At 51.7% G+C, this 26,603-nt stretch overlaps 1 protein-coding gene across 3 annotated transcripts; it reads right to left on the bottom strand.

Annotated features, from left to right (window-relative positions):
• Positions 1-270: 270 nt before the first annotated feature.
• LPXN (leupaxin) lies at positions 271-26,274 on the bottom strand. 3 transcript variants are annotated; one of them, XM_029058934.2, is made up of 9 exons: positions 26,083-26,274; positions 21,551-21,708; positions 19,521-19,570; positions 12,543-12,642; positions 7,596-7,763; positions 5,452-5,625; positions 5,215-5,296; positions 2,577-2,725; positions 271-1,165 (listed from the first exon to the last, which is right to left on the bottom strand). In XM_029058934.2, the coding sequence occupies exons 1-9, from the start codon at positions 26,093-26,095 to the stop codon at positions 896-898; spliced, it is 1,164 nt and encodes a 387-aa protein (XP_028914767.1). In that variant the 5' UTR covers positions 26,096-26,274; the 3' UTR covers positions 271-895. The 3 variants fall into 3 exon arrangements, with proteins under 3 accessions (XP_028914767.1, XP_028914768.1, XP_028914770.1); XM_029058935.1 differs by lacking the exons at positions 21,551-21,708; positions 26,083-26,274 and adding an exon at positions 17,851-17,948 and having other exon boundaries at positions 19,521-19,886; XM_029058937.1 differs by lacking the exons at positions 19,521-19,570; positions 26,083-26,274 and having other exon boundaries at positions 21,551-21,651.
• Between the last annotated feature and the right edge of the window lie 329 nt (positions 26,275-26,603).

Raw genomic sequence — 26,603 nt, 5'->3', positions numbered from 1 at the left:
CTTTCTTCTTCCTTCTAATCCTCCAAGTGCCGTGGCGTATTTTCGGCGTGCCGGGGTCGACGGTGCGTTGCCGATATAATCTCCCGTGATATTTACAGGGTGGAATGGGAGATGGGTGGGTGAGCTCGTGGTGGGCAGGGAACGTGTGTGTTTATTGTTATAGTATACTCTCCCAAGCGCTTAGTGCACGCTTCGCACACAGTAGGAGCTCCATCAGTATGATCGACTGACCGAATGAGTGCCCGACATCCACAGACCAAATCAGTCCAATGTCGATAAACACCGTAAACCATTTTATTGCTCTGGGATGTCGGTGCCCCAGCGAACGTGATTAATAATTCTTCCTCGGAGAAGAAAAGAGCGTAAGCCGAAGAGAGGCGGGAAGTCGGGGACTGGGTCAGGAGGGTCGTCAGTGAGGGCAAAAGCGATGGAGAAGGGAATCGCTGGGGGAAGAGTCCCAGGGAACTGAGCTGCAGGGAGAGGGCGATGGATCGGAGAGGGAAGGCACCTGCTGAGCCAGCAGAGATTGCGCTTTTTATGAGCAAAGACCAGTGGGGCGCGGGTCGGGGGCAGGGGAGAGATGGCTGTCCGCGTATCCGCTTCCCAAACGTGTCTCTGGGGAGGGCGATTGAAATCCACATTCGGATTCCGGACAGGGAAAAAGGGAAAACGTCCAGAATCCCAAGGAAAAACACCCCCTGATTATTTTCTGTAAGGACGGTGAGAAGCGGGACAGGGCAAGTTTCTTCTGCATCGTTCCAGCTTGCAGTTTCTAGAGATGCTTTTCGGGCGGCTCTCTCCTCCCCCGGCTCCCTCGTCCCCGTCAGCCGAAGATGTGCGTGTACGCGGAGGGCGGTCCGGGGAGGCTCCCGAGCCCCGCGGAGGCGTCCCGAGGTTACCGGAGGAAGAGCTTGTTAAAGCAGGGATGGCAGTAGGCCTTATCTTTCTGCTCCCGAAAGACCCCCTTGCACAACTGGGTCAGGCAGAAGGCGCACACGAAATGCTCAGGGTGAAACTTGTGCCCCATGGCGCTGATGCAACGGCCGGTGATGGGTTGCCCGCACCCCTGGCACAGGGTGCCCTGACGCTGGTGATAGTGGAGCTCGCAGAACGGCCGGCCTTCCAGCTCGAAGAAGGAGCCTGTGGAGAAGCTGCTGAAGCAGTCCTGGGGGAGGAAGGAGGGGAGGAGAGTGTTAGAGGGGAGTTGGGGGCGGGGGGGGGGCCATCAGCCGCCCCCGGCTGACCGAGCCCTCGGGGGTGGGATCGGAGCTGCACCGGCGGTCATTTTGGCACCACGGGCTGGTAAAAGGTGAACCCTCCAGCCAGGGGGGACCGCAGGAGGGTGGACAACACGACACCGAGCTGTAAGGAAGAGGCCCTCTCTGTCCTTTCCCTGGTCGGAGGGCGGGGGTGGACTAAACTGCGGCTCACGGGTCTCATCCTGCTCCTTCTCACTCACTGAGCGGCTCACGGTGAAAAGTAATCATAATAACTGGTACGAAGCGCTCGGCCTGTGCCAAGGTAGTCAGATTGGACATAGTTTCCGTCCCCCACGAGGCTCCCAGTATGCAAGGAAGGGAGAACAGGTGTTTCATCCCCATTTTACAGCTGAGGAAACTGAGGCACAGAGAAGAATAATGACGGTATCTGTTAAGCCCTTACTTTGTGCCAAGCACCGTTCTAAGCTCTGGGGTAGAAACAAAGTAATCGGGTTGCCCCTGTGGGGCTCACGGCCCGAATCCCCATTTTACAGATGAGTTAACCGAGGCACAGAGAAGTTAAGTTAGAGAAGTCAGAGAAGCGGCGTGGCTCAGCGGAAAGAGCCCGGGCTCGGGAGTCAGAAGTCATGGGTTCGAATCCCGGTTCAGCAGCTTGCCAGCTGTGTGACTTTGGGCGAGTCACTTCCCTTCTCTGGACCTCAGTTACCTCATCTGTAAAATGGGGATGAAGACTGTGAGCCCCACGTGGGACAACCTGATCACCTCGTATCCCCCCCAGTGCTTAGAACAGTGCTTTGCACACAGTAAGCGCTTAACGAATGCCATAATTAATTAATTGCCTTGCCCAGAGTCACACAGCTGATGAGTGGCAGAGTGGGGGTGAGAAGCCACGACCTCTGATTTCCAAGCCCGGGCTCTCTCCGCTCAGCCACGCTACGACTCGCTCAAGATCCCAGAGCAGGCAAGTGACGAGTCGGGATGCGGGTGCCCTGCCTTCCGGGGCCTGCTCCTCCCACTAGGCCGGGGTGCTCTGTGGCTGGCTTTTCACCGAGGGGGCGGGCTGCGGCGCACTGCGGCTCCGGCTTCCCTGGTGTCAGCGGAACCCCGGGGCACCCCAGGGCTGGGGAGAAATGCGGGGCCCCTCCCTCAACCCCAGCGGTCTCTTGCGTCCCCCACTCCCCATCCCCAGGTTGCCGCTCGCCGCTGGGCTTCTCTGGGAATGTGGCTCCCGCCCATATCATCTCTCTGACTTGCCCCTCTCCCGTCCACGGGGCTCGGCGCCCTCGTCCGCGCGAAGGGGCCCGGCGGCGTCGCGCCTCTCCCTCCCCGACCCGGGAGAGAGGCAGGCACACTGACCCCACAGACGAAGCACTCGGTGTGCCAGATGGAGTCCATGGCGGAGAGGTAGTTTTCCAACACGGGCTGGTTACAGCCCGTGCACTTGGGAGAAAACATAGCGAGGAAATCCTTGCGGCAGTAGGGCTTCCCGTCCTTCTCCAGAAAGCCTAGAGAGACAGAGTCAGGGAGAGACTGCGTGAAATGAAATTCCTTCAAAGCGGGCTTTCGGAGGACCCAGATCAGCTCTGTTCCATATTCTGCTATCTTCCGGATGCTACTTTTCCTCACGGTTGGGATTTTGACCCTTAGTCTCGCGACTCTTGACCTTTCGACCTCAGCACGTAACGTTATCACCGTAGTCCGACAGAAAGGAGGCCTTGGAGATGTGCCGTTCTCTACCTGGGGATTCATTTGTTTCTGCTCTCCCGCGTTCCCTAAATGAACTCCTCTTCGGTCGTCCCTAAAAGCCGTGGGCTGCAAGGTGTAGCTCAGAGTGGCTCATTGTGGAACTCTCAAATATTTATACAATTAATCTGTCTTTAATTAACAAGGAAAGCATCTTGGACCCTAAGAAGTCAATTTTGCCCTTAAAATTGGTTCTTCAGGGCTCTCCGCTAGCTTGCCTCTTTTTTTTTTTTTCTTTTTTCCGGCCGGGGGAGGATCTGTTAAGCGCTTACTATGTGCCAGGTACTGTACTAAGTGCTTGGGTAGATGCAGGCTGTGGCTTAATGGAAGGATCACGGACTTGGGAGACAGAGGTCTTAGGTTCGAATCCCAGCTCCGCCACTTGTCAGCTGTGTGACTTTGGGCAAACCACTTAACTTCTCTGTTCCTTAATTACCTCATCTGTAAAATGAGGATTAAGACTGTGAGCCCCACATGGGACCGTCTGATTACCTTGTATCTACTCCAGCGCTTAGAACATAGTAAGCGCTTAACAAATACCATCGTTATGATTATTATTATCAAGTTGGACACAGACCGTATCCCACGTGATGGGATTTACAGTCCTAATCCCCGTTTTGCAGATGAGGTAACCGAGACCCAGAGAAGATAAGCGACTTGCCCAGGGTCACAAAGCAGACAAGTGGCAGACTAGAACCTGAGTCTCCTGGCTCCCAGTCCCACGTCCCGCCTATAAGGCCGCGCTGCCTGCCTAACTGCACGTTAGCAGCTCCGTCCTGGCCGCTGCCTTGGGAGCCTCAGCAGAGCACAGAGGCCCGATAAATAATAACCGCGGCCGCGTCAACTGGGAAGCATCTCAGGAGAGTCTGCCTCAAAACTAATCAAGCCAAACTTTCTGTGATGGCCTTACGTCTGGGAATTCAGTCAATTGAAGTGACGCGATGGCCCTTACTTCCCGCGAGTGCTCTTTCTCTCTCTCTCCGTGGGTTATTTACCTCCGGAGGGCTGATGAGAAACACTGACAATTAAAAGTGCAGCCAGGAAACCAGTGCTTCATCGGGTGAGTGGTTGGGGGTGGGAGGAGGCCTACGCTCAGAGGGCTTGAAGACACCTGGGGAAAGTAACGGCCACCTGCGATTCATAGTTTGGATAACGAACAATTAAAAAGAAAGATCGACAGTCCCGGGGGCCTCGTCCCCCGGGGGGGGGGGGGGGGGGGGGGGTGAAGTGAGAGGAAAGTGCAAGGGGAACTCCTTGTGTTGACATCGACTGTGGTGATTTTCTCACTGAGGTCACTGAGGAATTAGACATGTGGGTTTGGCTGTCCTTCTTGTGGTCAAACCAAAGCCCAATCTAGTGAGCAAATGGATGCCAGAGATCCTAAGCAGCAGTCACAAAGGTCACAGCGGACAGGTCCGAATGCCAACGTGCCGAACCCCAGAGAGACTTCGAAGGAGTGAAATGGCTTTTGGTCTCCACAGGCCTAGGGCCTGAAACGGCTCCTCTCCAGGCCCCACACTTGCAGGTCTAGCAAAATCCCCTTTGCAAAATGTGGTCAGCTCTGCAAAGAAGACCTAAAAGTAGAACAGGAAGAGGTATGTGAAGAGCGGGTGAAAGGGCCGGGGGGGGGGGGGCAGCGGCGGAAGGAAGTGGGTCCGCAGGGCTTGATCGAAACTGGCAGAAAGGTTCCGTTCGGAGGGCAGAGGAGAGGGTGGAGACCGAGGGGGACGTCTCCCGGGGCTGCTGGGGGCTCCTAGGAAGGATCGGAAAGAGGAGCCAGTCCCTGAGTGCCCCATCTGCTAAGGCTGAGAGTGGGGAGAGTGGGCGGAGGGGGGTAGGCACGATTATGTTCCTCTTCCCTGCCCTCTGACTAAGGAATTGGTAAAAGAAGCATCTTCTAGAGGTTCACGGTGCTTATGTAACTATCCTTCTTCCCGAAGGACTGTAAACTCCTTGAGAGCAGGGGTCGCGTCTACTTACTCTATTGCGCTCTCCCGAGGGCTCAGTCCACCCAGAAAGCTCTCGATCGATCCCACGGACCGATCGATCCATCGGGTTGCGGGAGAGCTTCAGGAGACGCGGCCGTTCCCCGTCTCGGGGAATCCGGCAGGCAAGGGGTGACCATCCCGGATGTCCCCGCAGCCTGGTCCTGCCGCTCTTGAGGCCCCCGGTGCCCAAAAGCCCACCGAGGGGATCGCGGCTCTTGAGCCGACGAGAGCCTCAAGCCCCCCGCCCGCTGCCCGGGACGTACCTTCCTTGCCGAATAACTCCCCACAGTGAGTGCAGAAAAAGTGTTCGGGGTGCCAGTTCTGATCCATGGCGGTCAGCACTTTCTGAAAAAGGGGGTGAAATATGGAGAGGTCACAATTGGACAGGAGAAGAGGCCTGCGGGTGGACAAGGGGGCCGGGGGAGGACGGTCCCACGCAACGTGGAAGCCCCCTGGACCTTTCGGAGGCTAGGAGGGGGCGGGCGGCCAGTCCGACTCACATCCAGAATGGGTGCGGCGCAGTAAGCGCAGCGTGGGGAGAAGAGCCGATGGTAATCCTTCGAGCAGTAGGCCGATCCGTTCCGTTCGAAGAAGGGACAGCTGCCCATCTCCTTCTTGCAGTGGGTGCAGACAAAGTGTTCGGGATGCCAGGTCTGGCCCAGGGCAGTGATCATCTGGGGATGGAAACAAGGTGGAACTTGTTCTTTCGATCGTTGGGTCGTTTATTAATAATGAAAATAATAACGGTGGTATTTGTTATGTGTCCCAGTAAACGGAGCGCTGGGGTGGGTACAAGCAAATCGGGTTGGACACCGTCCCTGTTCCATGTGAGGCTCGCGGTCTCAACCCCCATTTTACAGATGAGGAAACTGAGGCCCAGAGAAGTGAAGTGACTTCCCCAAGGTCGTACAGCGAACGGGTGGCGGGGCCGGGATCAGAACCCAGGATCTTCTGACTCTTAAGCTCGTGCTCTATCCGCTACGGTGGGCAGAGCACTGGCACTCAGCACTTGGGAAGGTACAAAATAAAAATAGATTCCCTGCCCACGACGGGCCCGCGGTCTAGAGAGAGCCAACGCCATCCGCCAGCAACACCGAAACCACCAGTGATATTATAAACTGTCACAGAGGAGGACCTCACCGGTGACAATCCATACCGGATTTGGAGAAGGATAGGTTTTTGCCCAGCCTTAAGGACGAAGCTCAACAGACACTCCGAAAGGAGACCGTTTGGGGAATCCGCCCAACCTCCCCCGGATCCAACGGGGCGGGAAGCTGATGGCAGGGCGGGATGCCAACCTACAGAAATTCCAGGGAGCGTCCTGCCACATATTCCCAGATGGGACTGCGCCATCAGTCACTCCGTGGGATTTACTGAACGCTTACTGTGGGAAGAGCACTGTACTAAGCGCTTGGAAGAGCACAGTACGGTAAAGTTGGTAGACGTTCGCTGCCCACAACGAGTTTCCAATCAATCACTCGGTGGTACTTACTGAGCGCTTACCAGGTAACAGAGCCTGGTACTAAGTGCTTGGGAGCGTCCAATACAGTGCAGTCAGTGGTCGGTCGGTCAGTCGTGATTATTGAGCGCTTACTCTGTGCAGAGCACTGTACTAAGAGCTTGGGAGAGCACAATAGAACAATAGAACACATTTCCCGCCCACCACGAGCTTACAGCCTAGAGGGGCGCACGGAAAGCGCTCGGAAAAGGCAGTTGAGGTGCCGAGAGCCAAATTCTGTCGAGCTTCCATGAATACGCACTGTCTACGCTTTCTAATGATCATGGCGTTTGTCAAGCGCTTTCTGTGTGTCGAACATCGTTCTGAACTCTGGGGTAGATGCAAGTTAAGCAGGTTGGACACAGTCCCTGTCCCACTCCGGGCTCGGAGTGGAAGGAGGAGGGAGCACAGGTAGTTAATTCGCATTTTACGGATGAGGCAACTGAGGCACAGGGGAATACGGTGCTTCTCATACAGCAAGTGCTCCGTAAGTACGATTGAACGTACGAAAGAATTCTCTGTTGTTGCTCAGGCCCCAGCTCTCTGAAGTACGGGGCGAGGTGTCAGGGCTCCCTTCCCATGGGAAGCTCCTTGATCAGATGGGGAGAGGGTAACAGTGCTTGGCACATAGTAAGCGCTTAACAATTTCCATCATTATTATATTAGAGGAGCAGCGGTCCCCTACTCTCCTTGAGGGCCGGGATCGTGTAAACCTACCCTACCGTCCTTTCCCGAGCGCTTAGTTCAGTGAATTTTACGCAGTGAGCGCTACAGAAGTGCTGTATAAATGCCACATAAATACCCACTTTTCTACCGTCTGATCTTGGGCGAGTCACTTGACTTCTCTGTGCCCCAGTTCCCGCATCTGTACAATGGGGACCAGGACGGTGAGCCCCCCGGGGGACTCACCAACCTAATTGCCTTGCCCTTACCCCAGCACTTAGAAGAGCGTCTGGCACTCAACAGACGTCGTTAAAAAAAGGCGACTGACGGATTATCAGAGTTCCCTAAGAGTGACCTGAAAACGGAGGCGGAGGAAAGCGGAAACGATGACCTCTCGGTCGGGGGGACGGTCCGTAGCGGGCCGAAGCCAGACGGACACAGAGACGGAGCCGACGGCAGGTTTCAGAGGGTGGCCCGTCCCACCTTTCCAGCGATGGGCTTCTGGCAGGAAGCGCAGTGGCCCTTGGGCACCGTGGTGATCCCGAGGTCCCGCAAGCCCTGCTCCAGGCCTCCCAGCATGGTGTCCAGGGAGCTCTCCGGCTCCGGCTTCTCGGACAGTGGCTCTTCAGGGTTGCCCACCTTGATCGCGATCTGCCACCGAGAGAAAGGTGAAGTCCACATAATAACAATAATGATGATGTTGGTATCTGTTAAGCGCTTACTATGTGCCGAGCACCGTGCTAAGCGCTGGGGTAGACATAGGGGAATCAGGTTGTCCCACGTGGGGCTCACAGTCTTCATCCCCATTTTACAGATGAGGGAACTGAGGCCCGGAGAAGTGAAGTGACTTGCCCACAGTCACACAGCCGACAAGTGGCAGAGCTGGGATTCGAACTCACGAGCCCTGACTCCAAAGCCCGTGCTCTTTCCACTGTGCCACGCTGCTTCAGCCTAACTGAGGCGTTTATTAAGTTCTCACTAGGTGCCAGGCACTGTACTAAGCCCCGGGGTGGGTACAAGCAAATCGGGTTAATAATAATGACGACGTTGGCATGTGTTAAGCGCTTACTCTGCGCAGAGCACCGTTCTAAGCGCCGGGGGAGATACAGGGTAATCGGGTCGTCCCACGTGAGGCTCACAGTTAATCCCCACTTTACAGACGAGGGAACCGAGGCACAGAGAAGTGAAGTGACCCGCCCACAGTCACACGGCTGACAAGTGGCAGGGCCGGGAGTCGAGCCCATGACCTCTGACTCCGAAGCCCGGGCTCTTTCCACTGAGCCGCGCTGCTGGTTGGACGCAGTCCCTGTCTCACAGTCTTAATCCCCATTATCCAGATGGGATAACTGAGGCACAGGAAAGAGCCCCGGCTTGGGAGTCAGAGGTCATGGGTTCAAATCCCGGCTCCGCCACCTGTCAGCTGTGTGACTTCGGGCACGTCACTGAACTTCTCTATGCCTCAGTTACCCCATCTGGAAAATGGGGATTAAGACCGGGAGCCCCACGCGGGACAACCTGATCACCTTGTATCCTCCCCGGCGCTCAGAGAAGCAGCGCGGCTCAGTGGAAAGAGCCCGGGCTTCGGAGTCAGAGGTCAAGGGTTCGAATCCCGGCCCTGCCACTTGTCAGCTGCGTGACTGTGGGCGGGTCACTTCACTTCTCTGTGTCTCGGTTACCTCATCTGTACAATGGGGATTAACTGTGAGCCTCACGTGGGACGACCGGATTCCCCTGTATCTCCCCCGGCGCTTAGAACGGTGCTCTGCACATAGTAAGCGCTGAACAAATACCAACATCATTATTATTAGAACAGTGCTTTGCACAGAGTAAGCGCTTAACAAATGCCATCACTATTGTTATTATTCAAGCGCTTAGTACAGTGCTGGACATATAGTAAGCACTCAGTAAATACTATTGAATGAACGAATGAAGTGACTCGCCCGAGGTCACACGGCAGATATGTGGCAGAGCCAGGATTAGAATCCAGGTCCTTCTGACTCCCAGGCTCGTGTGCTTATCCACTAGGCCACGCTGCTTCTTCATCAGTGGTATCTCTCGGACGCTTACCGTGGGTGGAGTGCTGCACCCGGGGGGAGTCCAGTACAGCCGAACCGGTAGACGTGTTCCCTGCCCACAGCGAGCTCGTGAAAACCCTCGGCCTGCTTCACCTTCATCCTCTCCTCCAACTCGTTTACCTCTGCGGGTGTCTCGGTTTCTCCCCAGACCACTTCCCCGAACACGGCGGAAAGCGTTTACTCAAGCAGCATGGCCTAGTGGGTAGAGCACGGGCCCGGGAATCAGAAGATCACGGGTTCTAATCCCGGCCCCGCCACCTGTCTGCTGTGTGACCTTGGGCAAGTTACTTCGCTTCTCTGTACCTCAGTTATCTCATCTGTAAAATGAGGATTAATAATAATAATAATAATGTTGGCATTTGTTAAGCGCTTACTATGTGCAGAGCACCGTTCTAAGCGCTGGGGGAGACACAGGGGAAATCAGGTTGTCCCACGTGGGGCTCACAGTCTTCATCCCCATTTTACAGATGAGGTAACTGAGGCCCAGAGAAGCGAAGTGACTTGCCCACAGTCACACAGCTGACAAGTGGCGGAGCCGGGAGTGGAACCCATGACCCCTGACTCCAGATGAGACGGGGACAGGGTCCAACCTGCTCACTTGGTATCTACCTCAGTGCTTAGAACAGTACTTGTCACATAGGAAGCGCTTAACCGATGCCATAATGATATTAATAATGACGATTATTATCATTTTGCCACTGAACAGGATTTGGTCCTTGGATTAAGGTCGTCAGCTCAGACTGCAGTCAACACCTAAGAGGCGGATTTGGGCTCGGGGCCAGTTGGAGGGGCCTCGTGTGGAGATGAGGACGAACAGAATCCATATGTGGTGGGGAGGGGGGTCAAAGGGTGTTGCCATTAGTCCCTCCTCCCCCCACCCCTTGACTCTATTTATCGCCATCGTCCCCGTCCGTCCGTCTCCCCCGATCAGACCGTAAGCCCGTCAGACGGCAGGGACCGTCCCTATCTGTTGCCGACTTGTTCATTCCAAGCGCTCAGTCCAGTGCTCTGCACATAGTAAGCGCTCAATAAATACTATCGAATGAATGAATGAATGAATCCCACCCAGCTCGTGGGCCAGAGCGGGCAGCCACGAATGGCTTGAGTTGCCCCTTGGAGCCGGAGCCGAGATGCATGGCCTGTTGGGCGGAGCACGGGCCCGGGAGTCAGAGGATCTGGATTCTAATCCCGGCCGCCCCCACTTGTTTGCTGTGGGCAAGTCACTTCCCTTCTCTGGGCCTCAGTTACCGCATCTAAAATGGCGATTAAGACTGTGAACCCTATGAGGGACAGGGACTGTGTCCAACCTGATTAACCTGTATACACCCCAAGTGCCCGGCACATAGTAAGCGCGTAACAAATACCATTTTAAAACAAAAAAGATGCCGGCTTTTCCCCAGCTGGCAGAGGCAGGCGTCCAGCAGGGAGGGAGGAGAGCTGGAGTCGCACGGATTTTAAACTGGCGTCGAAGCTCTGGATCTAGGTCCGTAGTCATGTCCCAGAGAAGACCCCTCCATCTGTCCTCCAACCACCCAGGTGACTGGGTGGACTGGGTAGGGGGTCAGTTGAGCAGAGAGCTCACCCTCACGGGAGGTGCCCAGGCTGTTCGCGTCAGCCGGGCAGGTGAGAGATGGGCAGGCGGCTAACCGGTAGCGGACTGCAGAGCCCGAGGAGTTTGGGAAATACCACACAACCAACTGGGTGTACCTTGACTTTTCTCTCCCTCTTCTCCCTTTCCCTCTTCCCCCCTCCTCCATCTTCCCCCTCTCCTTCTTCATCTCCCCCCTCTCCCAACGTGGCTCGGTGGAAAGCGCCCGGACTTGGGAGTCAGAGGTCATAGGTTCGAATCCCCCCTCGGCCACTTGTCAACTGTGTGACTTTGGGCGAGTCACTTCACTTCTCTGGGCCTCAGTTCCCTCATCTGTAAAATGGGGATGAAGACCGGGAGCCCCACGTGGGACAACCTGATTCCCCTGTGTCTACCCCAGCGCTTAGAACAGTGCTCTGCACATAGTAAGCGCTTAACAAATACCAACATTGTTATTATTATTATTTTCTCCTTTCCCCTTCTCTCCTTTCCCTTCTCCCAATCCATCTTTCCCCTCTCTTCTAATTTTCTCCCCAAGCCTCTCCTTTCTAGCTTCTGTCTCCTGCTTCTATTCCTTCTCCTCCTCTTCAGCCCCCTTCCCCCTCTTTTCTTCTCGGTCCCCTCCCACCAGCCCCCATCCCGACTTTGTCCCGGACCGCAACGTTCGAAGTCGGTGCCGGGGTTAGAACCACTAGGTTCATTCATTCATTCATTCATTCAATAGTATTTATTGAGCGGTTGCTATGTGCAGAGCACTGTACTGAGCGCTTGGGATGAACAAGTCGGCAACAGATAGAGACGGTCCCTGCCGTTTGACGGGCTTACGGTCTGATCGGGGGAGATGGACAGACTTGTTCACCTCGACGAGAGAGGAAACCCAGGATCCTGGGCCGTCATGATGATCTCAAACAAAAACACTCATGACACCACCACACGTAAGATGAGGGTGACTGTTTCTGAGATAAAGGCTTTTCTGCAGAGTTGACATTCATAACTCATTATAAGCAACAAGAATAACTAATTTTTTTCTTTAAATGGCATTTGCTTAGCTCTCGCTAAAGACCACGGGCCTGGGAGTCACAGGACGTGGCTTCTGACCCCGGCTCTGCCACTTGTCCGCTGTGCGACCTCGGGCAAGTCACTTCCTTTCTCTGGGCCTCAGTTTCCTCATCTGCAAAATGGGGATGACTGGGAGCCCAATTTGGGACAGGGACTCCGTCCAACCCGATTACCTTGTATCTACCTCAGTGCTTAGAACGGCGCTTGGCACAGAGTGAGAGCTTAACAAATACCACAGTTATTATTATTACTAAGTGTTGGGGTAGATACAAGCTAAGCAGGTTGGATACAGTCCACGTCCCACTTGGGGGCTCACAGTCTCAATCCCCATTTTATAGATGAGGTCACTGAGGCACAGAGAAGTGAAGTAATTTGCCCAAGGTCACACAGCAGACAAGCGGTAGAGCCAGGATTAGAATTTTATGGGCTTGGGGCAAAAAGTTTACCACGAGAAGTGTCTAAGAGTGAGGGGTGGGGAGGGATGGACTAGGGTGAGGAAGCCCTAGGGCCAGTAGGGAAAGGTTGGCAGAACCAGGTCATCGCTTCGTTCATTCATTCGATTGTATTTATCGAGCTCTTACTGAGTTCATGCCGAGCACTGTACTGAGCTCTTAGAAAATACGATTGAGCAATAAAGAGAAACAATCCCTGCCCACACCGGGCTTACAGTCTTCTCCCAGAGACCTGGGTATCAGAGGCAGGACTCACCATTGACTGCATCTGACACAGGTTAGCCATGAGTTCATCCAGCTGAGCAGACGCTGAAGTTGCAGGAGGGGAAAGCAAAGGGCTCGGGTCATGGATCTCACTGTGAAGGAAGAAATGAAGAAATGCACGTCAACCCCCGGAGGCAGGGATTTTCATCTCTTCCCTTCCTTGAATTTTCCGTCAGGGAAATCAACGGGCTCCCAGTCTAGAACTCCCTCAGTCGCGTGTATTTATTTAGTAATAATAATAGTAATAACGTCGGTATTTGTTAAGCGCTTACTATGGGCCGAGCACTGTTCTAAGCGCTGGGGGAGACACAGGGGAATCAGGTTGTCCCACGTGGGGCTCACGGTCTTCATCCCCATTTTACAGATGGGGTAACTGAGGCACCGAGAAGTTAAGTGACTTGCCCGAAGTCACACAGCTGACAAGTGGCCGAGCGGGGATTTGAACCCATGACCTCTGACTCCAAAGCCCGTGCTCTTTCCACTGAGCCACGCTCTGGGAAGTGGGGATAAGAGTGTGAGCCCCGTGTGGGACGGGGACCGAGTCTAACCTGATTAACTTGTAACTACCCCACTACTTAGCACATTGCTCGGCACATAGTAAGTGCTTAACAGGTACCATAGTTTAATTAATTTAGCACTTACTGTGTGTGGAACACTGCATTAAGCACTTGGCGAGCCCAATATAACAGAGTTGAGAGATGCAGTCCCTGCCCACAATGAGCTTACAGTCTAGTTGAGCCAGAGTGGATGGATCTCAACAATAGAAAAGGAGAGAAACAAAGGAAACACGGTCTGCCCTCTTTCCGGCCTGTCTTCCCATCTCTCAGGAGCATTAATTCAAAATTACAGTGGGGCACCCAACTCTAACTGTAGGACAGCCTAGTTACTGCTTAAGAACCCGGGCTTGGGAGTCAGAGGACGTGGGTTCTCATCCCAGCTCCCCCCCCCGTCAGCTGTGTGACCTTGGGCAAATCACCTAACTTCTCTGCGCCTCAGTTACCTCATCTGGAAAATGGGGATTAAGACTGTGAGTCCCATGTGGGACAACCTGATTACCTTGGATCTACCCCAGTGCTTAGAACGGTGCTCGATATATAGTAAGTGCTTACCAAATACCATTACTGTTATTATTATTGTTATCATCATTTTATTCGAACCTGTAGGCAGAAGGAGAACCAGGAGCCAGATCAAACCTCAGTGGAAATGACACAGGACAGATTCATGAGGGAGTTCTAGACTGGGAGCCCGTTGATGGGTAGAGGTTGTCTCTGTCGTCGAATTGTACTTCCCAAGCGCTTAGGACAGTGCTCTGCACCCAGTAAGTGCTCAATAAATACGACTGACCGACTGACTGACTGAATGAATGCTATACCTTCTATATCAGTTTCATTTTGCTTCAAAATTTGGGCTGCACTTACCCCATCTGTGCAGGATAGTGGGGTTTGTTAGCATCTTTCCTGGGCAGGAAAGGGTGGTCCCGACCTGATCCGGCCCACCCTGGCCCCAGCCCGCCTGGCTGGACCAGGCAGTACCCCAGATCCCGTCGTCTCTATTTGGCTCGGAGTCAAGTTGGACGAGAAGTAAGCCTGGGTCGAACTACGAGAAGCCCAACCCCACTTCTCATTCAGCAGCGTGCCTCAGTGAGAAACAGCATGGCTCAGTGGATAGAACACGGGCCTGGGAGTCAGAAAGACCTGGGTTCTGATTCCGGCTCTGCCACGTGTCCGCTTGTGATCTTCACTTGTCTGTACCTCAGTTACCTCATCTGTAAAATGGGGATTAAGACCGTGAGCCCCACGTGGGACAACCTGATTCCCCTGTGTCTACCCCAGCGCTTAGAACAGTGCTCTGCACATAGTGAGCGCTTAACAAATACCAACATTATTATTATCATCTGTGAAGTGGGGATAAGAGTGTGAGCCCCATGTGGGACAGGGACTGAGTCCAACCTGATTAACTTGTAACTACCCCAGCACTTAGCATATTGCTTGGCACATAGTAAGCGCTTAACAAGTACCGTAGTTTAACTTCTGGGTGGCACTGTCTTTTAGTTGCCGCCTTGGGCGGATGGGAAGTTGAGAAGACCCGGGATATAATGCCAACCACTTCAGAGGCTCAGCACGTGTGAGGCCCAAGACTCTGTTTCTTCTCTTTTTTTAATGGTATTTGTTAAACGCTTCCTATGTGCCAAGCACTCTACTAAGCGCTGGGCTAGATCCAAGCTAATCGGATTGGACACAGCCCATGTCCCACATGGGGCTCACCGTCTTAATCTGCGTTACTCAGATGAGGTCGCGGAAGCCCAGAGAAGTGGAGTGACTTGCCCAAGATCACAGCAGACTAGTGGCAGAGCCGGAATCAGAACCCAGGTCCTTCGGATTTCCAGGCCTGTGCTCTAGCCACGAGGTCACACCGCTCCCCAGGTTCGGGCCCGGATTCGCACCGGGTCCAGCAATTTCTCCGCTGACCCGATACAGCCCCTTTCCTCCTCATCCTTGTCCAGTAGAGATCCAAAAGGGAGGCCCCTGGGGAAATGCATTCATTCAAGTGTATTTAACGAGCCCTTACTGGGTGCAGAGCACTGTACTAAGCATCTGGGAGGGTACGATATAACAATAAGCGGACACATTCCCTCCCCACAACGAGCTTACGGTCTAGGGGGTGGGGGGAACGGACATTCATCTAAATAAATAAATTACGGATATGGACATAAGGGTTCAGCCTTGCACCAACCTGACCTATCCCTGCAGGTTTGGATTCCACCTATCCCTCTGGGCCGTGACACTGCTCTGACGAGATTTAAGGAACACAGATCTCTAGAGATACAGTCACAGGGAACCGGCCTTCCTTCGGTCAGTCTCCAGCCTGTGGAACCTCTGTGGACTCTTCTACCCTTCTTCACAGAGTTGGATTTCCTGCCTTGTGCTTTCCCACTCCCACCCTCGTTGTCTTTCCTGCTCACTTTTTCTTTCCCCACCTAAAAAAAAAATAGACTTTTAAAATATCAATTCTTCTCTTCATTAACGAAGTCTAGAATCTCGTCAATATATCCCTTTGGCCTGCGAACTCCTTATGGGCAGGGAACGCATCTGCGAATTCTATTGTATTGTACTCTCCCAAGCGCTTAGTACTGTTCTCTGCACATAAATGCTCAATACCACTGATTGATTATATGTCTCAATGTATTGGGATTGTCTCCGAACTAGACACGGTCTCCTTGGGGGCCAGGAAATAATCATTCATTCAATCAATTTTACTGAGCGCTTACCGTGTGCAAAGCACCGTACTGAGCCCTTAAGCACTGTACTAAGACCGGTCTAGCTCTCTCCCATGTATTTTTCCCCAGTGCTTCATACAGCGCTTTACACACAGTCGATGTTCCGCAAATACTACGCATCCTATTAAGGTGGAACGATTGCTCTGCCTTGGTTAAATCCTTGGAAATTAAGGCACAAAGGGGTAATTCGGTCAATCGATCAATGATGTTTCTCGACCGCTGTGCGCGGGGCACTGTGCTAAGTACTTGGGAAAGTATAAGTCAACAGAGTTGGTAGACTCCCTGCCCACCAGAAGTTTAGTGTAGAGGGGGAGACGGACATTAATATAAATTAACGATCCACCCAAGATCGACAGATAAAACTGGAGATCCAACTACCCAGCCAATTTTCCATTAGTTTGCAAGGCCATTATCAGCCAGGCCAATGGGCTAGATTCACATCGGGTTTGTTTTCAGCCCGTGAGACTTATTTTTATCAATTTTTTAACGGCATTCTTTGAGTGCTTAGTATGTGCCAGGCACCGTCCTGAACCCTGGGGTAGATACTGATCGGAAAAAAAAAAAAGCCCAGCTCTACCGTGTTTTAAAAGCTTCAGCTGCAGTGTCTGTGGGATGCTGCAGTCCCGAGGAAGCAGGAAGCAGCGGTTTGCGGCGAGGAGAGGTAAAAACTGCTTCCAGGCTGATTGGCTGACAAGTCTGGCCTCAGAAAGTCAGCTCAGAAACAGATGTTTGGAGAGGGAGGAAGCGAACGAGGTGAGTAGTAGGCTGGAAGTGATGGCGTGGGGAGGTATGTCCACCTCAGAGAATCACTTCCTGGTCCTGACCAAGTTAGGGACTGTGTGGTGCTGGGGAGAGACAAAAGGCAGGGTGGGGAAGAGGGAGCAGTGTAGTCTCACCTGATCTCTCACATCTACCCCAGCGCTTAGGATGATGCTCGGCCCCTGGTAAGTGCTTCACGGACACCACGGTTATTATGGCCAGGGCCGGGTAATGTGGGTATGATGAAGTAACAGTGCCCCCCTTGACGATTTCCCAGGCCCCGGCTCGAGTACGTCCCCGTCGGCCGCGTCGGGCTGACCGAAGGGACAAGTGGCTCCGGGAAGTTCCTTTACTTCCGTCGCACCCCTCTAATTGACTCTGAGCTAGACGGGAGAGGGACAGCTTGACTCAGAACTTATTAGAGCAGCAAGGTTGAAGTCTAAACACTCTCCGCTCCAGCTCAAGCAACCCCACTTTAGACCGTAAGCTCCCTGTGGGCAGGGTATGTGTTGTACTGTATTCTCCCAAGCACTTAGTCTAATAATAATCATAATTATGGTATTTGCTAAGCGCTTACTATGTGTCAAGCACTGTTCTAAGAGCTGAGGTAGATACAAAGTAAGCGGGCTGTCCCACACGGGGCTCACGGGCTTAATCCCCATTTTACAGATGAGGGAACTGAGGCACAGAGAAGTTAGAGAAGCAGCGTGGCTCAGTGGAAAGAGCCCGGGCTTGAGAGTCAGAGTTCATGGGTTTGAATCCCGGCTCTGCCACTTGTCAGCTGGGTGACTGTGGGCGAGTCACTTCACTTCTCTGGGCCTCAGTTCCCTCATCTGTAAAATGGGGATTAAGACTGTGAGCCCCACGTGGGACAACCTGATTCCCCTGTACCTCCCCCCAGCGCTTAGAACAGTGCTCTGCACATAGTAAGAGCTTAACAAATACCAACATTATTATTATTATAGTTTCATTAGATAAAATTAACCCCTGAATCCATTTAAATTGGACCCAATCTATTAACCTTGAAAATTAGTACCGGCCTACTTAAAATTAACCCACCCATATCCTTCTCTTCTCTCCGTTTCTCTCTCCTGAACTACTCAGGTAACAAACAAAATAGCCTGTTGCTGCTGGTGTTAGTGATGCAGGGAAGTAGCTGCCTGTTGAGTTGATTTATGTGTGCACGTTTCCATCCCGATTTTGATTAAGGTCTTGATCTTAGTGGGCAGCAAGAAAGTCTTGCCTCTACTTTCCTAAAACCTACCGGTCCGTGTAGGTTTTCAGTGGCAACATTTCTATCATCTGACCACGCTCCCGGTTCTGCAGTGATGATGCCATTTGCTCACTTTCAATCCCGATGATCTATCGCAAGTACAGTGATTGAAAATGTTAAAACTGCCCTCCCTTTCTCTCAGATCTCTCTGCCCTTCTCCAGTGTCAGTTTTATTTCCTCGCTATTGTAGGTGACTTGTGTGCCTATCTTCATGTCTAGAGAAAAAGGTTATTAAAGCATCCTTTAATTGGGGGCATTCATTCTTTAAGACCACGTTTAGTGTACCGGAACTCAAGTGGAATTAAAAAAATACTAGAGTAGAACTCTGCAAGGACCGAAACTGTATGGTTCAACCTGAGTCCAAGCGCTCTTTGTTCCTCAATTAAAACAGACGCAAGAATTCAAAGATTTAAAGGGGCCTTGCCCACTTTAAAACTCTTCTGAATCTCTTCACTTCCCTCGGAAACACACCGAGACATGGGACTACAAGCTCAGCTCAATTCAGCAGTAGAAGAAGTTGGAAGGAAGGGGAAAAATGTTTAACCTTTTACTTCCATGACCATTGGCGGCGACCCAGTTAAAGGACCTGCACCTCTCCTCCACCTTCTCGCTACTGGCTCCTGAGGCCTGGCCATCCCGACTCTGCCACTTGTCAGCTGTGTGACTGTGGGCAAGTCACTTAACTTCTCTGTGCCTCAGTTACCTCATCTGTAAAATGGGGATTAACTGTGAGCCTCACGTGGGGCAACCTGATGACCCTGTATCTACCCCAGCGCTTAGAACAGTGCTCTGCACATAGTGAGCGCTTAACAAATACCAATATTATTATTATTATCTCGGAAAGGGCTTCTAGCATCCATGATGTATTGTGGAGCAGCTGCCACCTTGAAGTCTTTAAATTCCATTTGAGCTTTCCCAGTCCAATTCCTGGGGATTGTGAAATTTTCAGTTGGGGAATTTGGGATACCATCGAAACCCAGATCGATTAATTGATTGACTCACTGAATTTTTTTTTTTGGCCTGTCTTTGGCCTAGGATCCGTGAGTCCTCCAAACCCACAAGGGGTTCTGTCCTTCTGTTCTGAAAGAAGTATTGCTCCCCACATAGAGGAATTTACTCTCCTCTTAACAGGGGATCAGGTCCTAAATTTAGTTGTGTTCTTCCCTCTGGGCCTCTTGAAGTGGGGGAAGGAACTTCCTTGTCGATACTTATTATACCCTTTGGCCTACCTAGAGGCAAAGTGAAAAACATACAAAAGAAAGTAGCTGACAGTGAGAGGACGATAGTGACATCTGCCCATCGTGAGTTTTTATTTTTGCTCCAGCTAAGCTCCACTCCGAATTTCTTACCTCCTTTGGGCCTGAGTTTATCTCTGAAATGGGTAGAGCCAACACTCCGCTGGATTGTAAGTTTCTTGAGGGGAGGGATCGCTTCCACTCACGCTATTGTTCCCCCTCCCACCCCCCAACCCTTAGTACAGTGTGGTGTCCAAAGTAAGCGCTCAATAAATTCCACTGATTCATTGGTTTGGTCCCGCCTGACTTTCCAGTTTCGGTTGGCAGCGAGAGGGAGATGCAATTAAGTAGTTACAAAAAAGCGGCCCATATAGGAAGTAGACATGGTTAATAGTAGTTTAGGTAATTCGGATAAAAATGAAATACCTGTAGACCGAGTCATTCTTCCCGACCTGGGTGGTGTACACCAGCTCCGCCTAAATCACTCACACAAGGGGAAGAGGGAAAAGAATGAACTTCCATTCCTTAACGACTTGTCACAGAGGGCTAGAGCATTCAACGGCGAGCAGAAGCAAGTCTTCCCTTGGACAGTCCCTCCATGTCCCAAGCCACAAAATGCCGGGAACCGTATCCATGAACGGCATGGGATCTTTCATCTGGGGCTAGGAAAGGAGTATGTATCGTCCACCTCCCTATCACCAACATTAAGCACCTTCGTAAGCTCCTTGTGGGCAGGGAACGTATCTACTAATTCTGTTATAGCGTACTCTCCCAAGCACTTAACACAGTGCTCTGCACACAGCATTCAGTAAATATGACTGATTGATTCAATACTCACCCCAGCCCCACAGCACTTATGTCAATAGCCTTATACTAACTTACAAGTCCTTATACCTATTTCCTCTCTCTGTCATTTCTTTTAAAGTCCATCTCCCCTGTGAGCTCCTTGAGGACAGGGAATAATAATAATAATAATGTTGGTATTTGTTAAGCGCTTTCTATGTGCCGAGCACTGTTCTAAGCGCTGGGGTAGACACAGGGGAATCAGGTTGTCCCACGTGGGGCTCACAGTCTTAATTCCCATTTTACAGATGAGGGAACTGAGGCGCAGAGTTATCAACTCTGTTATAGTGGATTCTTCCAAGGACTTTGTATGATGCTCTGCACACAGTAAGCATTCAATAAATACAACTGATTGATTTGATACTCACCCCAGCCCCACAGCACTAAAATAAACCTCGTTATAATTTACTACTTTCCTTCTCTGTCATTTCTTTTAAAGTCCATCTCCCCCAGTAAGCTCCTTGAGGGCAGGGAACGCATTTACCGACTCTGTTATAGTGGATTCTTCCAAGGACTTTGTATGGTGCTCTGCACACAGTAAGCATTCAATAAAACCATTGATTGATTTAATACTCACCCCAGCCCCACAGCTCTAAAATAAACCTCGTTATAATTTACTACTTCCCTTCTCTGTCATTTCTTTTAATGTCCATCTCCCCCTTTAGACTGAAGAGTCCTCGTGGCCAGGAATTGCACCTAACAATTCTAATACATTTTACTTTCCCAAATTCTCAGTAGGGTGCTCTGCACACAGGAAGCACTCTATCAATGGCACTGATCGACTGACGGGCCAAGGCAAATTTTCCTGTAATGAGTTTCACACAGTCTCAATTTGTCTCTTGAGAGAGAAACCTCCCTGGAACCCCCTCTAATGACTTTTGAACGGACGGGACCTTTTCTTCTGAAATTAGGGCATATATTAAGTGCTCACTTTGTGCAAAGTACTGGAGGGTAGATACAGAGTTATCTAGACTGTAAGCTTGTTGTGAGCAGGGAAGATTATCCACTTGGTAATACTGTGCTCTCCCGAGTGCTTATTACAGTGCTCTGCACACAGTAGGTGCTCAATAAACACGATCGATTGATTGAAATAATACGATTGGTTGACAGATCAAACCCAGATCTCCACCTTCTATCTTAGACCCATTTTATAAATAAGGAACTGAGGTCCAGAAAAGTCAGCCAGCTGGCCAGAATTTAGATCACCCGACTCTTGACTTTCCACTAGACCACCCTGTTTTCCTGGACACTGCTGGTGGAGGATAATGATATCATAATTATGGTACTTGTTAAGCTCTCACAATGTGCCAAGCACTTTGGTAGATACAAGATAATCAGGTTGGACACGGGCCCCGTCTCACATGGAGACTCGGAGTCTCTGTAGAAGGCAGTAGGATTTACTCCCTATTTTACGAGCGGGGAAGCTGAGGCCCAGAGAAGTGATGTGACTTGCCCAAGGTCACACGGCAGAGAAGCAGCAGGTCCTCTGACTGCCAGGCTCGTGCTCTTCCCGCTAGGCCACGTTGACGGTCCAAGATCTGTCCTTCGCCCTTCTTTCCTCCTTCCCTTCCCCTCCCTCCCCGCCCCTCGCCTTCAGCGAAGTGAGAATTTACCGGAATAGGAAATTCAGCATCCTGAACAAGACCGGCCTCTGCTGCCCGTGCAACTTTGTTGTCCTTGTTGGAATGCCGATCCGGGACAAAGGAGTCAGTTTGGGAATCCTCAGAGGCTCCACCTAGGGAGGATCGTTCCAGCTCTTCCAGTAAAGCATCTGTCCCAGAACAACCAAGAAAAACACTTCAAAATTGGCCCTGGCAAATCCCCCGGGCCATATGTGGCAAAATTGCTCCAGAGAATTGGCCACTTCATGCAGCCGGAGGGGAAAATTGAGAATTAGCTCCATGAGATATTGTGCAGACTGTAATGTAATAATAATAATAATAATTATGGTATTTGTTAAGCGCTTATTAACTGTTCACTGTTCTAATACAGGGTAATCAGGTTGTCCCATGTGGGGCTGACACTTTGAATCCCCATTTTACAGATGAGGTAACTGAGGCCCAGAGAAGTGAAGCGACTTGCCCGAGGTCACACAGCAGACAAGTGGCAGAGCTGGGGTTAGAACCCCCGTCCTTTGACTCCCAACCCCGGGCTCTTTTTATTAAGCTACGCTGCTTCTCTGGGCGAGTCACTTAACTTCTCTGTGCCTCAGTGACTTCATCTATAAAATGGGGATGAAGACTGTGAGCCTCATGTGGGACAACCTGATTACCCTGTATCTACCTCAACGCTTAGAACAGTGCTCCGCACGTAGTAAGTGCTTAACAAATACCAACCTTATTATTATTATTATTAATATCAACAGGTTCTAGGGATGTGGATAAATTAAATTGATGGTGGGCCCTTAATGACTTGTCAGGAGGAAAGTTAGAGGTGGAGGGGGGAGGATAGGGATGATGTTCATAATAATGATAATAATTAATAATAGTAATTGGGGTATTTGTTAAGCTCTTACTATGTGTCAGGTACCGTGCTAAGCTCTGAGGTGGATCCAAGCAAATCGGGTTGGACACAGTCCCCGTCTCGCATGCGGCTCCGTCTCAATCCCCACTTTTACAGATGAGGTAACCGAGGCACAGAGAAGTAAAGTGATTTACCCAAGATTACGCGGCAGACGAGTGGCAGAGCTGGGATTACTTGTGGAATTTGTTAAGCTCTTAATACGTGCCAAGCACTGAACTAAGCAGTGAGGTAGATGCACGATATTCAGGCTGGATAGAGTCCCCCGTCCCACCTGGAGCTCACAGTCTCGGGGGAGCGAGAACAGATAGTGAATCCCTATTTTACAGATGAAGAAACTGAGGCGGAAAAGAGGGAAATGACTTGCCCAGGGTCACACAGCAGGCCAGTGGAGGAGCTGGGATTAGAATGCAGATCCTCTGGCCCCGGGGCCTTTGGTCTTTCCACTAGGCCTCGCTGCTTCCCTCCCGCCCTACCCCCCACTTCTGCCCTCTATCAGATTCCGTCATTTGAGGGTGACTAATTGCAGTATGACTAAAAGGGGAGGGGGGAGAGAAAGTCTATGTCTACACCGGAGCCTTTCTTCTGCTCGATTTCACTCGCGGGGCAGAAACACGCAGAAAGGAGAAGGGCAGACTGGGCCGTCGGGAAGCCCCGGGGATCCTCAGGTGGAAGCGGCCCAGGCTTCACTGAAGGCCGCGTATCTGGCCGTGGCTTCCTTTTCACTCCCCCATCTTCCTGGGCCCGTGCAGCGCTCTCCTCCCCACCCCGGGAGGGCTTTCTCCATGAAGGCAGTTGCTCGGAGAGGAAGCTCTTCAGAAAAGGGATCTCGCTTTCCCGAGGCAGGTACTTCTCCTTCCAGCTGCCCCAGTCACTGTTTCCCGGCAGGAGGGAAAAGATGGCGCAGTGGATAGAGCCCGAGCCTGGGAGGCAGAGGGTCGTGGGTTCTAATCATTCATTCATTCAATAGTATTTATTGAGCGCTTACTATGTGCAGAGCACTGGACTAAGCGCTTGGAACGTACAATTCGGCAACAGATAGAGACGATCCCTGCCCAGTGACGAGCTCACAGTCTAAACCGGGCCCTGCCACTTGTCTGCTGCTTGGCCTTGGGCTGGTCGCTTCTCTGGACCTCAGTTACTTCAGCTATAAAATGGGGATTGAGACTGTGAGCCCCATGTGGGACAACCCGATTTGCTTGTATCCACCCCAGTGCTTTGTACAGTGCCTTGCCCGTAGTAAGCGCTCAACAAACACAATAACAATAATTAACTGGGGAGAGGGGCTCGTCTGTGACTCAGTAAATACTGTTACACTGAGTTTGGAGGGAGGGTGAGCGAGAAGGGGTGATGGCGGTGGAGGAGAGGCGTTCTTCAGCCCTCGAACGGTAGCTCTGAGGCCCTCCCGAAAGGGAAGTGCAGGCCACCTGCGCAAAATGAGTCGAAAAATATTTCCCACTTGTGAGCAAAATCCCCTAGTCGGCCTCACCCGACCACAGCTGAGCTCCCCGAGGGACAGGGACCTTGTCCGATTCCCACCTGTGCATTCTCTCCCAGCGCTTCATACAGTGTTCTGCACGTGGAAAGTGTTTAATATTCATTCAGTCGTATTTATTGAGTGCTTACTGTGTGCAGAGCACTGTATTAAGCGCTTGGAATATACAATTCGGCAACAGATAGAGACAATCCCTGCCCAACAGCAGGCTCACAGTCTAAAAGGGGGAGACAGACAGCAAAACAAAACAAGTAGTCGGGCACCAATACCATCAAAATAGATACGTAGGATCACAGATATAGACACACTATTAATAAAATAGAGTAATAAATAATATATACAAATATACACAAGTGCTGTGGGGAGGGGAAGAGGGTAGAGGGAGGGAGGAGGGGCAGAGGGAAAGGGAGGGCTCAGTCTGGGAAGGCCTCCTGGAGGAGGTGACCTCTCAAGACGGCTTTGAAGAGGGGAAGAGAGAAACAAGTACCATTCCTCTTATTGAGCAACCTGGTGAACTCAGTTTAGGAATCCGATCTTTTCCCATGTTCCTGGAAAAGAACGTGGATCACCAGGGCTAACGTGAACCTCTCCGGCTCGGGCTGAAAGGGGCTGGGGGATGGAACTGCTGATCAAAAATGAAAGTCTAGGGTACTTTCCATTCTCCAAATTTGACAAATATCTTTCCCCTTTTCTCCCTCCCCACAGTGGTGAAGAGTAGGCACCGCCGATCGCTGATAAACCCTTTCAACGCCACGGAATCCAATAAGGAATCCCGCTCAAACAGCCCCAAATGACAGCAGTGCCCAATTAAGCCTTGCCTTCAAACTTCACCATTTACCTTTTTTTAAAAAAAAATGTTATGAACTAGATGCTTACTCTATCCTGTTCTCCCTCCTACTCCAACTGAGAGCCCCACAGTTATCTTGTATCTACTCTCGCACTTTTAGTACGGGGCTTGGTTCGTAGTAAACGCTCGACAAATACCACAATTATTATTATGTACAAAACCACAGTGCTCGGCGCTAGGGATGATACGAGGTCGGAAGAGCTTGTCCCCTATTTTATAAATGAAGGACCTACAGTGCCGAGAGGTTAAGTCATAGTGTAGGGGATAGAGTTCGGGCCTGGGAGGCAGAAGGTCATGGATTCTAATCCCGGCTTCACCGTTTGCTGTATGACCTCGGGCAAGCCATTTCGCTTCTCTGGGTCTCAAGTTACCTCATCTGTAAAATGGGGATTGAGACTGTGAGCCCCCAGTGGGACGGGGATTGTGTCCAACCCTATTTGCTCGTATCCACCCCGGCGCTTAGTACAGCGCCTGGAACATAGTAAATGCGTAACAAATACCACCAGTTATTATTATGTCAGGGGTCTCTATTGAGTACTTACTGTGTGCAGAGCGCCGTACTAAGTATTTGGGAGAGTACACTTTAACAATCAACAGACACGTTCCCTGCCCACAATGAGCTTACAGTCTAGAGGGGGTCAGACATTAAATAAATAGATTACAGATATGCGCGCAAGTGCTGCGGGGTTGCGGAGGGGCGGGGATGAATAAAGGGAACAAGTCAGGGTGACGCAGAAGGGAATGGGAGAAGAGGAAAGGAAGGCTTAGTCGGGGAAGGCCTTTTGGAGGAGAAGCGCCTTCCACGACTTGCCCAAATCACGCAGAGGGAGAGTGGCAGAGCTGGGATTAGGTCTCCTGATTCCCCATCCTCGCTCTGCCTCCTAGGCCACACTGCCTCTCTCAGCCGGTACCCCCACGTTTGGTTCTTCTCCAAACTCTCCCGAGGAGCAGGAAAAGGGTAAAGGGTCCGATGGCAAAAGGTCCAGACGAAGCCACCCGTCACATATCCGTCCATTTCCCCGGCAGACCTCCCATCGCCTGGTCCCTGCCCGGGAGAATCTCGGCAACTCATTGGCTTCTCCGCCATCTCGTCGCCCTCCTCCTTCGGGATCACCCGCCGCGTTCCCCGACTCGGTCTCCACGCCAGGTGACCTCACGGTGATGTTCAAGTCCCCAGAACTTTTGCAGCGACAGCTTCTCCTTCAGGAAAACCCGCCGAACGCTGCCTTCACCAACCAGCTAGACACCGAAACCCATTTGGAGAAGGAAAATCCCTCACTCACCCAAGTCCTCCATCGTCCCAGTCGGAGAAGCCCGGCCTCCTGTCGGCTCTGTAGAGTGGAGCTGTGTCTTCGTGAGAACCACAAGGAAGAGTGAGATTGAATATAAAAAAGCCAGTCTCTTTCGGTTCCTGTGTTTGCTCGGCACTTCCTCTCTTTTGAATCTTGGAGGGGTTTGTTTTTTTTCAATCTTTGTTGGTCTTGTTTTTCAAAATAATAATGTTGGTATTTGTTAAGCGCTTACTATGTGCCGAGCACTGTTCTAAGCGCTGGGGTAGACATAGGGGAATCAGGTTGTCCCACGTGGGGCTCACAGTCTTAATCCCCATTTTACAGATGAGGGAACTGAGGCACAGAGAAGTTAAGTGACTTGCCCACGGTCACACAGCCGACAAGTGGCAGAGCTGGGATTCGTGAAAAGTGACCGATGGAGGAGAACTGTTCAGTTGAGCAGGCGGTCTGGGGAAGGCCGGTTGCTCGCCGCAGAGCCTCCAAGGTTCTAATCCCGGCTCTGGCACTCGCCA

The sequence above is a fragment of the Ornithorhynchus anatinus genome, chromosome 3 (genome assembly GCF_004115215.2).
Source record: "Ornithorhynchus anatinus isolate Pmale09 chromosome 3, mOrnAna1.pri.v4, whole genome shotgun sequence".
NCBI lineage: Eukaryota > Metazoa > Chordata > Mammalia > Monotremata > Ornithorhynchidae > Ornithorhynchus > Ornithorhynchus anatinus.
The sequence above is the reverse complement of the archived record's forward strand: the minus strand, read 5'-3'. Positions and strand labels throughout refer to the sequence as shown.

Coding starts and splice junctions, on each gene's coding strand:
- LPXN (XM_029058934.2), bottom strand. Junction 12,643..19,520: donor AAGAATGACTCGGTCTACAG/GTATTTCATTTT, acceptor CTTCCTTCACAG/TGAGATCCATGACCCGAGCC. Junction 7,764..12,542: donor TGTGTCAGATGCAGTCAATG/GTGAGTCCTGCC, acceptor TCTCGGTGGCAG/ATCGCGATCAAGGTGGGCAA.